Source organism: Leuresthes tenuis, unplaced genomic scaffold (genome assembly GCF_036924035.1).
Source record: "Leuresthes tenuis unplaced genomic scaffold, fLeuTen1.0.hap1 SCAF_8, whole genome shotgun sequence".
NCBI classification, from domain to species: Eukaryota; Metazoa; Chordata; class Actinopteri; order Atheriniformes; family Atherinopsidae; genus Leuresthes; species Leuresthes tenuis.
The window spans coordinates 1432482-1445108 of NW_027325362.1; the positions used below are offsets into that span (position 1 = coordinate 1432482).

General features: G+C 44.7%; 1 protein-coding gene across 4 annotated transcripts in view; it reads right to left on the reverse strand.

The window, feature by feature from the left end:
* The window catches only part of LOC140312710 (echinoderm microtubule-associated protein-like 6), a 107949-nt gene that overhangs the window by 68598 nt on the left and 26724 nt on the right, over nt 1-12627 (reverse strand). For all 4 annotated transcript variants that reach the window (XM_072390495.1, XM_072390494.1, XM_072390497.1 and 1 more), the window contains exons 2-6: nt 10189-10348; nt 7317-7415; nt 5542-5610; nt 4010-4195; nt 3592-3727 (exon numbers count right to left, since the gene is read on the reverse strand). In XM_072390495.1, coding sequence (XP_072246596.1) covers nt 3592-3727; nt 4010-4195; nt 5542-5610; nt 7317-7415; nt 10189-10348 — 650 coding nt within the window. The remainder of the gene's footprint in view (nt 1-3591; nt 3728-4009; nt 4196-5541; nt 5611-7316; nt 7416-10188; nt 10349-12627) is intronic.

Genomic DNA, 12627 nt, shown 5'->3' on the forward strand with positions numbered 1-12627 from the left:
AGACCTGTGTTCCCCGCTGACTTATGAGTGCTGCAGATACGTAGGATTAAACTAAACTTAGAACCTATTATGGATCAGTTTGTATTCAGAGTTTAAGATTAAATCTTCTGTAAGTGTAACAGAGTTTAAAGGTAGCTGCTGTTATGTTAATGTTAAGGCATTATCTGTCTCCATCCTTGTTATTTTCTTCTTTTCATGGTTGTTTTTGTGTTGGAACTGTGACTTTAAGACTAAAAAAGTAAGATTAAAGACAAGTTTAAAGACAAGGAAAGCGAGAGGTTTGTATTCTTCTTTGTATTCTGACTTTTCTTTGGTTTGTTTTTGGCTCATCGGCTCCATATATTCTATATATATCAGTCCACATGACTGCAGAGTCGCTGCTTCACAGCCCAGGCTCAACAGAACTGGTGTCTGCAGCCCAGGAGGCACCTGAAGGTGTCATGTGACAGCGCCGTAATGCTAAACTTGCACCATTTGTTGGTGGAAGACGTGTTGAAAACATAATTCAGGATTTGAGCCGGTGATCTATCACTTGACAGTTCACGGTTCAACTCAACCCTTCTTAGCTCCTAATGAACAGTTTCGAATGTCGACATCATTGTGGAGACGAATGTAGAAGCTTAAACTGCTTCATGTTGGACCAAAGTAGGCTTCGGATCACGTTGCATCTTCAAACTGAAGGTAAACGTAGATATGACACGACTTTGAAGTGTTTGACAACAAATCTCATGACCATCATAAACTTTGTGATCAAGTTCTAATCATTGTCACATACCATCCCACCTTAAAGGATGCAGCCTCTAAATAAGGCATTATCTGTCTTTATTTCACCAATACTTTAAGAAGAATGAATGAATGAACGTGTGCTATAGCTCTGTTAGCTCATAGCTCTGTTAGCTCATAGCTGCTGTTATGTGGCTACTTGCAGCTAAAGGAGAGCTAACGGAGGGATTTCTACACAGGCACTCTACTGGGACCACTTCATCCACACGCCCCCCTGCAGCACAGCTCATTCACTCCTTGAAGAAGGTCGTATTCAGCTGCTATCTGGTCCGAGAGGTTCTGAAGGCACGGATCATCACTTTTTACCTTTGCTCCAACTCTTAAAGGGGAACTCCGGTGTTTTTAAACCTTATTTCTGGCATGAAATACGTTCATCTGCTCACTGAGAACAGTTTGGTGAAAGTCGGCGTCCTTCGGAAGATATTTAGATAACTGGAGATCCATATAACGGAGTGAACGGGGCTTAGAGGATGCAGCCTCTAAATAAGGCATTATCTGTCTTTATTTCACCAATACTTTAAGAAGAATGAATGAATGAACGTGTGCTATAGCTCTGTTAGCTCATAGCTGCTGTTATGTGGCTACTTGCAGCTATAGGAGAGCTAACGGAGGGATTTCTACACAGGCACTCTACTGGGACCACTTCATCCACACGCCCCCCTGCAGCACAGTTTATTCACTCCGTGCTCTGTGACAGTCGGCTAACTTCACACAGAGTTTGCTGCTGATAGTTTTGTGCAACATGGCAGGATATTTATCAGATTTTGACAACGTGAACGATGACTTTGAGTAAGATGGACGTTCTTACCGGAGTGAATGAGCTGTGCTGCAGGGGGGCGTTGATGACGTCATCGAGTGTGTAGAAAGCCCTGTATAAGCCCCCTGATAGCCTCCAATAACAACAACACAGCAGCTATGAGCTAACAGAGCTATAGCACACGTTCATTCATTCATTCTTCTTAAAGTATTGGTGAAATAAAGACAGATAAAGCCTTATTTAGAGGCTGCATCCTCTAAGCCCCGTTCACTCCGTTATATGGATCTCCAGTTATCTAAATATCTTCTGAAGGACGCCGACTTTCACCAAACTGTTCTCAGTGAGGAGATGAACGTATTTCATGCCAGAAATAAGGTGCTCTATAAACAAATGTTGATTGATTGATTGATTGATTAACTTATTCATTTCTACAGCTAACAGTTTTCTGACAGCAGAACTCTCCTGTTTTGATTGTAGCAACTATTTCTCTGTAAGGATTAATGTATTTTTCACATTTCAGGGCAGGCCACTGAGACCAGAAGTGGGTAAAGTTAGCCACATTAGCAGCTAGCTTAACTTTATACAATAACTGCTTTTAAAACTTCATTTTAGTGGCATTTATCATCCTATAAACTCATTTATTTAGCTATTTACATATTTTTCTATATATTCTGACCGTTTATGTCCTCCTTAGGTAACATATTTGAGATCTAAACATGTGTTCTTTCTTTTTTTTTTACATATTTCATGTGTTACCAAACAATCCACAGCAGAATATGTTCAAGAAGAATCCAGCTCCTCTTGACCTGAGGGGTACTTTGTCTTTAAGTCCTCCAGAATGAGCCGACTCAGGTGAAGACTGAAGCTTACCACCGCTTTTATCTTTAGCTTTTTTGAAGATTTCTCCTCAGAAATGCTTAAAAAAGGGGGTCATGGGATTAACGGCTCACCTCTGAGTTTATTCTAAAGGGATTTATCTCTACCTCCTGCTGAGAAACGGCATTTAGGAAAAAGAGGTTCAGCTTCAATTCCCTGAAGACGGAGGATGATAAGCGTTCATCTCTCTGCTTCTCTTCCCATTACTGGAATCAGGTCATTGTGATATTTGTCTAAACACACATCTTTTTAGTTGTCTGGAAGGAAAAGAGAAGCAGAAAGATGCTTCAATCGGTGACCTTCATCATCCTTTCTCCGGGAGTCGGCCTTCAGAACAGAGATACAAAGGCTTGTAGTAATGTTTTGAATAGCCAGTAAAGATGTGTTGGTGGACATAAAGAAGGAAAGGCCAGAGCTCATCAGAGGGATTAAAAGGCTTTCTTACAGTAAAAGATGGTCTTTGTTGAGCCGACTCTTCTTCTCTCAGTTAACAGCCAAATTACCTTAAATCTACCAGCAGTTTGGATCTCTACATGTTAGTTTAGGTCCTTCAAAAACTACTCGGATGATGCCTCTTATTGGAGAAAACTGATTTCCTCATGAATCTCATAAATCATCTGTGGATGTTTCGGTGAGACGACGCTTCCTGGAAGTGTTCCTGAGCCCAGGCAGGGATTTCAGGTCTGTTTTTAACGTCTCCAGGTTCTCTGAATCCTCTGATGATGTTATGTTCTGTAGATGATGGAATATTCACTCTGAGGAACATTTCTCTGATGTTGCTCCACAATTTGTGAGCCAGTTTCTTGCAGATTGCTGAAGCTCTGCATGTTTCTTCTTTGGTGAGACTCTGCCTCTCTTAGTGCTCTTTGCACACCCCGCCATGCTTCTGACCTGGTGCTAATTAACCCGATTAGTTGCATCATGTTCCTCCAGCCTTTCGTTGCCCCGATCCAACATTCAGGGGTTGGAATATTCATAAAATCTCTCACTCTTAACATTTTAAATGTTTGGTTGTGAACTAAATATTGGTTCATGTTCCTGTTTTAATTAAAGCTGAAACCGACTCCGTAAATCTGATTAGACTTAACTCCATCAGTGAACACTTCAGCTCGACCTTCCCACAAACAAAAAGTCAGGACACCCCCCGTTAGTGTTTTAATCTGACTGAACCGTACCTTTGTATCCCTGCTCAGCCTCTCGCAGGTCGATCTTGGTGATGGGTTTGAAGTCGACGTCCCACAGTCGGACGCAGCCGTCCCTGCCTCCCGTGGCAAACCCCTCCTCACAGGGATACATGCTGAAGATGCCGGCCTGCACACCAACACACAACAGAATGACGGCTTCCATCGAGCCAGAGACCACCTGAAACGTTTCCTTAGAATATAAAGAGAGGTGTGACCCATCCTCTAGTTTCATACAGAAAAAACAGGTCAAACAGAACCGATGTTAACACATTTACAGTTTCATTAAAGCTCATTTCTGCACTTTTTAATGCTAATGGTAATGCTAATTAGCATTAAAATGCTAATGGTAATGCTAATTAGCATGAAAATGCTAATGCTAATGCTAATTCAGGCGTCTGTATTCACTCACGCTGTGGGCCGACTGAACTGTTCGGGTCAGGTTGAGTCCTTTCCAGACGTAAATGTCTCCGTTGAGCGCCCCGGAGTATGTGATGTCATCTTTAGCCGACGCCACGCACAGGATGGTCTGCAAGTCGCCCGTCTTCCCGAAAATGCCCCGCTTTGGTGTGAGGGCGTTGCCGCACAGAGACCAGAACTGCAGAGGAGACCGAAATGAAAGCGCAGACAGGACGATGTTGAGTTTCCTAACAGAACACTTTGCTCTCAGGCTGCAGGTTTCCTTGTGGTTCCCAGAGTTTCTAAAAGCAGAATGGGAGGCAGAGCCTTCAGTTATCAGGCCCCTAAAAGCAGAATGGGAGGCAGAGCCTTCAGTTATCAGGCCCCTAAAAGCAGAATGGGAGGCAGAGCCTTCAGTTATCAGGCCTCTAAAAGCAGAATGGGAGGCAGAGCCTTCAGTTATCAGGCCCCTAAAAGCAGAATGGGAGGCAGAGCCTTCAGTTATCAGGCCCCTAAAAGCAGAATGGGAGGCAGAGCCTTCAGTTATCAGGCCCCTCTCTGTGGAACCAGCTGCCAGTTTGGCTTCAGGAAGCAGACACCCTCTCTAGCTTTAAGATCAGGCTGAAACTTTCCTTTCTGATAAAGCTTATAGTTAGGGATGGCTCAGGTGAGCCTGAAACATCCCATAGTTCTGCTGCTATAGGCCCAGCCTGCTGGGGGAGCTCATCTTTCCTCATTTTGCTCTCTTTTCCTCCTGTTTAATTTCTCAAATGATTTTCTGTCCATGTGACATTATTGTGGTTATTAACTTGTGTTTCCCTGTTCCAACAGATATCCTTTGAATGGCGTTATGGTGTTTTTCCCCCCTCTTTTCCCTCTTTTCTGTCTTCTCAAACCCCAGCTGGTCCAGGTGGATGGCCACCCTTCCTGGTTCTGGTTCTGCCAGAGGTTTCTTCCTGGTTCTGGTTCTGCCAGAGGTTTCTTCCTGGTTCTGGTTCTGCCAGAGGTTTCTTCCTGTTAAAGGGAGTCGTTCCTTTCCACAGTCCCTCAGGCTCAGGACGGGAGATTGGACTGAAGACAAGTTTCGGTCCAATCTGTTGGTTTCCTTAGCTCGGATATTATTTTTGAATTGGCTCTATATGAATTAATTGGATTATGATTACAATGAATTGAATTCCAATTGGCTTGAATTGGACTTTATTACTTAAGTGCCTTGAATTGTAATTGTTGTAATCTGGCGCTTTATAAATAAAACTGAATTGAATTGAGTTTATGCAAAGATGCCGGGCAGGAGGTGTCACATCCTTGTGACATCACCGGTTAAATGTGCACCAACCATCTGTGGTGACTTCTACAAACTGTTAACCGAGCTCACAACAGAACCTTTAACGTGTCACAGAAGATTTAAATATCTGTGACAGGCGTTCTGTGGGAAGCGCTTCTTCACCTCAGCGTGAGATTCAGTGTCGGTGTGAAAATAAAGACGTGGAATCGGCACCAAAACTCTTCTTCTGGACCCACAAACCCCCGAAGTCGGCGTGTTACCTTGATGTGTTTGACTCCGCAGCTCACCAGCCGGTTCTGCTGAAGCGGATCCCAGCAGATGTCGAAGATCTGCAGAGCGGAGGTGGCGTCAGTACAGATGTGCAGCGTTTATAACAGGGTCGGGAACCTATGGCTCGCGAGCCAGGTGTGGCTCTTTTGATGACTGCATCTGGCTCACAGATAAAACTAAATATTCTCACTTGTTTTAATCCATCCATCGATTTTTCATGTCCTGTTCAGGGCTGCAGGAGCAACTGTCCATTATTTTAATTGGATGATACTGGACTACGTTGGCAGCGTAAAACAGGTAAACGCCCCCTTTTGAATCAGTCTGCTCGGTCATTAGCTCAAAGCTAACCCTTCGACGAAGAAGATGGCGAAAAGAAAAAAAGATGACGAGTATCGTACATTTCAGGCCGAATGGACTGAAGAATTCGCCTTTGTGGAGAGAGCAAATTCTGCGGTGTGTCTAATTTGCAAAGACAAAATTACATCGATGAAACGGTCGAATGTAAAGCGGCACTTCGACACGCGCCATGCTACCTTAGCATCAAAATACCCGGCAGGAGACAGCAGAAAGAAAGCGTGCCGAGAGCTACTGAGCAGGGTACAAGCTAGAGCTACTGAGCAGGGTACAAGCTAGTGCTACTGAGCAGGGTACAAGCTAGAGCTACTGAGCAGGGTACAAGCTAGAGCTACTGAGCAGGGTACAAGCTAGAGCTACTGAGCAGGGTACAAGCTAGTGCTACTGAGCAGGGTACAAGCTAGAGCTACTGAGCAGGGTACAAGCTAGAGCTACTGAGCAGGGTACAAGCTAGAGCTACTGAGCAGGGTACAAGCTAGAGCTACTGAGCAGGGTACAAGCTAGAGCTACTGAGCAGGGTACAAGCTAGAGCTATTGAGCAGGGTACAAGCTAGAGCTACTGAGCAGGGTACAAGCTAGAGCTACTGAGCAGGGTACAAGCTAGAGCTACTGAGCAGGGTACAAGCTAGAGCTACTGAGCAGGGTACAAGCTAGAGCTACTGAGCAGGGTACAAGCTAGAGCTACTGAGCAGGGTACAAGCTAGAGCTACTGAGCAGGGTACAAGCTAGAGCTACTGAGCAGGGTACAAGCTAGAGCTATTGAGCAGGGTACAAGCTAGAGCTACTGAGCAGGGTACAAGCTAGAGCTACTGAGCAGGGTACAAGCTAGAGCTACTGAGCAGGGTACAAGCTAGAGCTATTGAGCAGGGTACAAGCTAGAGCTACTGAGCAGGGTACAAGCTAGAGCTACTGAGCAGGGTACAAGCTAGAGCTACCGAGCAGGGTACAAGCCAGAGCTACTGAGCAGGGTACAAGCTAGAGCTACTGAGCAGGGTACAAGCAAGAGCTACTGAGCAGGGTACAAGCTAGAGCTACTGAGCAGGGTACAAGCTAGAGCTACTGAGCAGGGTACAAGCTAGAGCTACTGAGCAGGGTACAAGCGAGCCAGCAGCAACCCGGCAAAGTGGCTATAATTCTGCTAGCTTAGCTGGATCTTTAGCAATAGTGAGGAACGGAAAACCATTCACAGATGGCGAGTATGCTAATAAATAACATGCTAATATATGCTAATATAATATGCTAATAAATTCAGAGGCTTATTATACTGACATTTAGTTGAATTCACTTTTAAAATATATTATATGGCTCTCATTTAAATAAATTTCCAAATTTTTTGCTTTCATGGCTCTCTTAGTCAAAAAGGTTCCCGACCCCTGGTTTATAACATGCAGAGGAAGGCGAACGCTCTCACCCTGTCCGAGTGTCCGCTGGCTGTGGCCAGGATCTTCCCTCGCTTCCACTCCCAGATGCTCACCGTGTTCTTGGCATCCAGGCCGACCGACGCCAACCACTACGGAGAAGACAGAGTCTGAGTCAAAGAGCTGAGCAGAAACCGGCCGTGGGCCACAGATTTAAGGGAAAAAGCCTTTAATTTCCTGCCATCAGCAGAAGACGGAGGACAAAGGAAGAAAATCTCACACAAAGGTGGCATTTTCTGCTCTTTGAAACAGTTTCACACGGATCTTTTTAGGTCTTATTGAGCTGCACGAGACAAGCTGAGGCGCTCCACATCCGTCACACTCCAGTTCAACTGAATAATAAATCAGCTTCACCCAAAGCCTGCGCACCTGATTTACTGTTAAGCTACATTTCTGATGATTTTATTGATTTATTTTTGATTTACCTCCGGCTGTAGAGTCGGAGCCAGAGGAAAATGCTGATGACACAGCAGCAGCGATTGTTTGGAGCTGCGTCACAACTTCAGATTTAAAACGATGAGCAGGGTTTGAGTTTAAAGCCTGTTAGCTCAGAGAGTTAAAACTGCGGGAAGGCGGTTTGTGTCGCAGTCCAACTGCAGAAGGCGTCACCTGCTCGGATACAGAGTCACTTTCAGGAGGAAATCAGGAAGTTTTCGGTGTTATTCTGGCAGATATGAGGCTCCCACTTTGAGTGTGTAAAACGCAAGCAGTGGAGTCTCAGAAGTAAATAACTGAGTCACAGAACTAAATAACTGAGTCACGGTGGAGTCTCAGAGCTAAATAACTGAGTCACGGTGGAGTTACAGAACTAAATAACTGAGTCACAGTGGAGTCTCAGAGCTAAATAACTGAGTCACGGTGGAGTCTCAGAACTAAATAACTGAGTCACAGTGGAGTCTCAGAGCTAAATAACTGAGTCACGGTGGAGTCTCAGAGCTACATAACTGAGTCACAGAACTAAATAAGTGAGTCACGGTGGAGTCTCAGAGCTAAATAACTGAGTCACGGTGGAGTCTCAGAGCTACATAACTGAGTCACAGAACTAAATAAGTGAGTCACGGTGGAGTCTCAGAGCTAAATAACTGAGTCACGGTGGAGTCTCAGAGCTAAATAACTGAGTCACGGTGGAGTCTCAGAGCTAAATAACTGAGTCACGGTGGAGTCTCAGAGCTAAATAACTGAGTCACAGTGGAGTCTCAGAACTAAATAACTGAGTCACAGTGGAGTCTCAGAGTTAAATAACTGAGTCACGGTGGAGTCTCAGAGCTAAATAACTGAGTCACGGTGGAGTCTCAGAGCTAAATAACTGAGTCACTTTGGAGTCTCAGAGCTAAATAACTGAGTCTCAGAGCTAAATAAGTGAGTCACGGTGGAGTCTCAGAGCTAAATAACTGAGTCACGGTGGAGTCTCAGAGCTAAATAACTGAGTCATGGTGGAGTCTCAGAGCTAAATAACTGAGTCACGGTGGAGTCTCAGAGCTAAATAACTGAGTCACGGTGGAGTCTCAGAGCTAAATAACTGAGTCACGGTGGAGTCTCAGAGCTAAATAACTGAGTCACGGTGGAGTCTCAGAGTTAAATAACTGAGTCACGGTGGAGTCTCAGAGCTAAATAACTGAGTCACGGTGGAGTCTCAGAGCTAAATAACTGAGTCACGGTGGAGTCTCAGAGCTAAATAACTGAGTCACGGTGGAGTCTCAGAGCTAAATAACTGAGTCACGGTGGAGTTACAGAACTAAATAACTGAGTCACTTTGGAGTCTCAGAGCTAAATAACTGAGTCACGGTGGAGTCTCAGAGCTAAATAACTGAGTCACTTTGGAGTCTCAGAGCTAAATAACTGAGTCTCAAAGCTAAATAACTGAGTCACAGAACTAAATAACTGAGTCACGGTGGAGTCTCAGAGCTAAATAACTGAGTCACAGTGGAGTCTCAGAGCTAAATAACTGAGTCACAGTGGAGTCTCAGAGTTAAATAACTGAGTCACAGTGGAGTCTCAGAGCTAAATAACTGAGTCACAGTGGAGTCTCAGAGCTAAATAACTGAGTCACGGTGGAGTCTCAGAGCTAAATAACTGAGTCTCAGAGCTAAATAACTGAGTCTCAGAGCTAAATAACTGAGTCACAGTGGAGTCTCAGAACTAAATAACTGAGTCACAGTGGAGTCTCAGAGTTAAATAACTGAGTCACAGTGGAGTCTCAGAGCTAAATAACTGAGTCACGGTGGAGTCTCAGAGCTAAATAACTGAGTCACGGTGGAGTCTCAGAGCTAAATAACTGAGTCTCAGAGCTAAATAACTGAGTCACGGTGGAGTCTCAGAGCTAAATAACTGAGTCACTTTGGAGTCTCAGAGCTAAATAACTGAGTCTCAGAGCTAAATAACTGAGTCACGGTGGGCATCCTGCCCTGCACCGTGGATCTCCACCTGGACTCAGATCATTATCCTGAGCTGGATAAATCCCTCTCAGCCCGGATCCTCCCATTGGCTGCCCGCACCGCTCACCTGTAAATAAACTCTGCCTTAACTCTGGCTCCCAGTGTCTGCGTTAGATTTCCCCCTAAATCTATCGGCTGCACCTTTAGGTGCACCTGCGGGTCAGGTTCACAGAGTAAACGACGGGCTGGAAGTTGGTCAGAAGCGTTGAAAATCACTCTGGAAATGCAGAACACTTTTGAAGGACTCCCCCCTGGGTGACGCTGAGCTCAGGCCACACCGCAGTGATGGATGAGGAGCGTTTTAATCATCGTCAGGTTTATGCTGCGTTTTTCTTCTCTGACCTCGATGCACGACCTTCCTTTTCTGAGGGAAACAGCAGATTTTAGAGGTTTGTGAACCCGATGAAACGCTCTGGTGTGTGTGTGTCACCTGTCCGTCGGCGCTGAATGCGAGGCAGGCGATGCCGTGCGTGTGTCCGTCGCGCAGCAGCGAGACGGTCTGTACGGTGAAGGCGTCCCACACGCACACGTAGGGATCCTTCCCAACCTGGCCCGTCGCCACCAGGGAGCGCTCCGGGTGCAGCGCCAGGCTGAAGAAAAAAGAGACAGAAAACACTTTAAAATCTTCAGAAAATGAGACCAAACTGTGACTTTATTTTACAAAAACAAGCCCAAACTTTAAGCTCTAAGAAGGCTTCATTGTGTTCAGAGTTAACTCTTTTATATAACATGCGATCACCAGCCTAATATTGAATCTGTCCCCCTGAAAAACAGCCTCGACCCAACTGGACCCGTGATGGGAACCGAGCTTTAAGTCCTGCACATCCCTCAGATGCTCAACTGGACTGACGTCGGCAGAATTTGGAGAATTTCGTGTTCTTTAAACCAGTTTTACAGCCTGGATGTTCCCCATGTGACCCGGTAAATGGATCAGAGCTCCTTCAGAGCTCCTCTGGGCACATTATCCCGACTCTTTGGACGATCTCTTCTGTGAATGATGGAATATTCAAAGTCTTTTTTGCAGATTGCTGAACCTCTTTATTCTCAGAGACTCTGCCTCTCTGAGGTGCTCCTTTTATCCTCCGTCCTGCTGCTAATTAGCTGCCAGATGTTCCTCCAGCTGTTGAGCCGATATTTATCATTAAATAGCAAAATGTCTGACTTTAAACATCTGATTTATCTTCTATGATTCATTGCGAGTTTATGAGATTTATAAATGAATATATTCAGTTTTTATCTGCTGATGTTATCGCACATCTGTATAAAAATAGCAACTTTAATCCAATTTTAGTTTAAAAAAGGCACTTTTTGTCTGTTCTGCTTTAGAAAGCTATAGATAAACACACCGCCTCATGGCGTCATTATCAGCAGAGTCTCTCAGGTCTGTTGATGGTGTGACCATCCCTGATGGCTGACCTTGGTTTTCCTCTTTTCGTCTTCCTCGGTCTGATTTTACAGACACAGAAAGTAAAGCAACGCAGTTACAGATCAGTTGGTTGGACTGAAACATGATGATTTCCTCTGAGGTCCTGCTGCTGCATCGCTGTCATGTGACCATAAGTTATAACTATCAGACACACACGGTCTGTTCTTCCTGTTCAACAACAAAAATACGGAAACTTTTGGGGGCCTTGCTGCTTTGATTTAACAGAGATGTTGTAATCAATAACATGATCTGGGGCCGATGAGGTGGAGAAGGGCGCCTCATCTGATTTCAGGGATCCATTTAAGGAGCCTCAGACGAGCTCGACTCCTGGACCGAAACCCGCCACAAAACGATCAGGTTATTGATTAAATATGTAACTAATACATAAACAGGGTGACTGATAGCGATCAATTCCTCGTCGAGGTTGATTCCTCAGTGAAAGCAGAACTTATCGGGCTGGCAGATGTGTGCGCTGAAGCAGAAACAGAACAGGTGTGTCGGCCATGAAGCTCATTGATCTCAGACACACACACTTCAACCTGGCAGCCAATGAGCCTGCAGGCTGGCACGGTTGCCACGACGACCGCATCGCCAAGGGCACGGGGAGCTGAGGTCTGCTGAGTCAAGGTCAAGCACCACGACACACACACACCTGAACACACCACTCTGCTGGATTAAACCTGACGTCTCAGCCTCTTCTTCCTCATTTATGACCTGATTTTATTCCGACTGTAAACACGAGAAGAAGAAGTTTTTCTGGCTTTAAAAAACGAGTTTCCGGGATCTAAATGAGTAGAAAAGTGCATGTTGTTTAAATATCCTCATTTATTTCCTCATAAATGTCTGCTAATCATGAGATAATTCCTGGGTCCAAACACCATGAACCCAGTTTTATCCCAATTTAACATTAAACTATTACAAAATATTACAGATTTGATGTAATCTGAGCTCCTTTGGATTTATTGATAAGAAAATGAATAATAACACGAATAAAAAGATGAATTTGATCATTGGAGGACCTGAACAAGACGAGCAGAGGATCCAAAATGGACCCTTGAGGAACACCTCAGGTAATATTTGACTAACTTAAGGTGGAAGGTATCAGAAGTCTTCAAATATGGTTTAAGACTTTGAGTTTTATCTAAAGAAGCTCATCTCTGGAATATCAAGTGTTTAGCTCCTGTTTTAAATGGAGTTTTTGCTTCCAGACACTGTTTTACTTTCACCTGTCTGCTAGGTTTCATGCATGAAGAATCAGTTTCAGAAGAGAATCCTTTACTTCTATTCTTATATCCGAGTTTAGCTCCACAGTCTCGGTTCTCTGTGCTTTAAAAGCTCCAGTTTTCTCCTGCCATCTGTCCGTCTGTTTGTTTAAAGCACAACAATCAAACCTCCATCTCTGTGGAGCTGCAGCAGCCTCAGACCGAGGCTAAAGCTGCATGA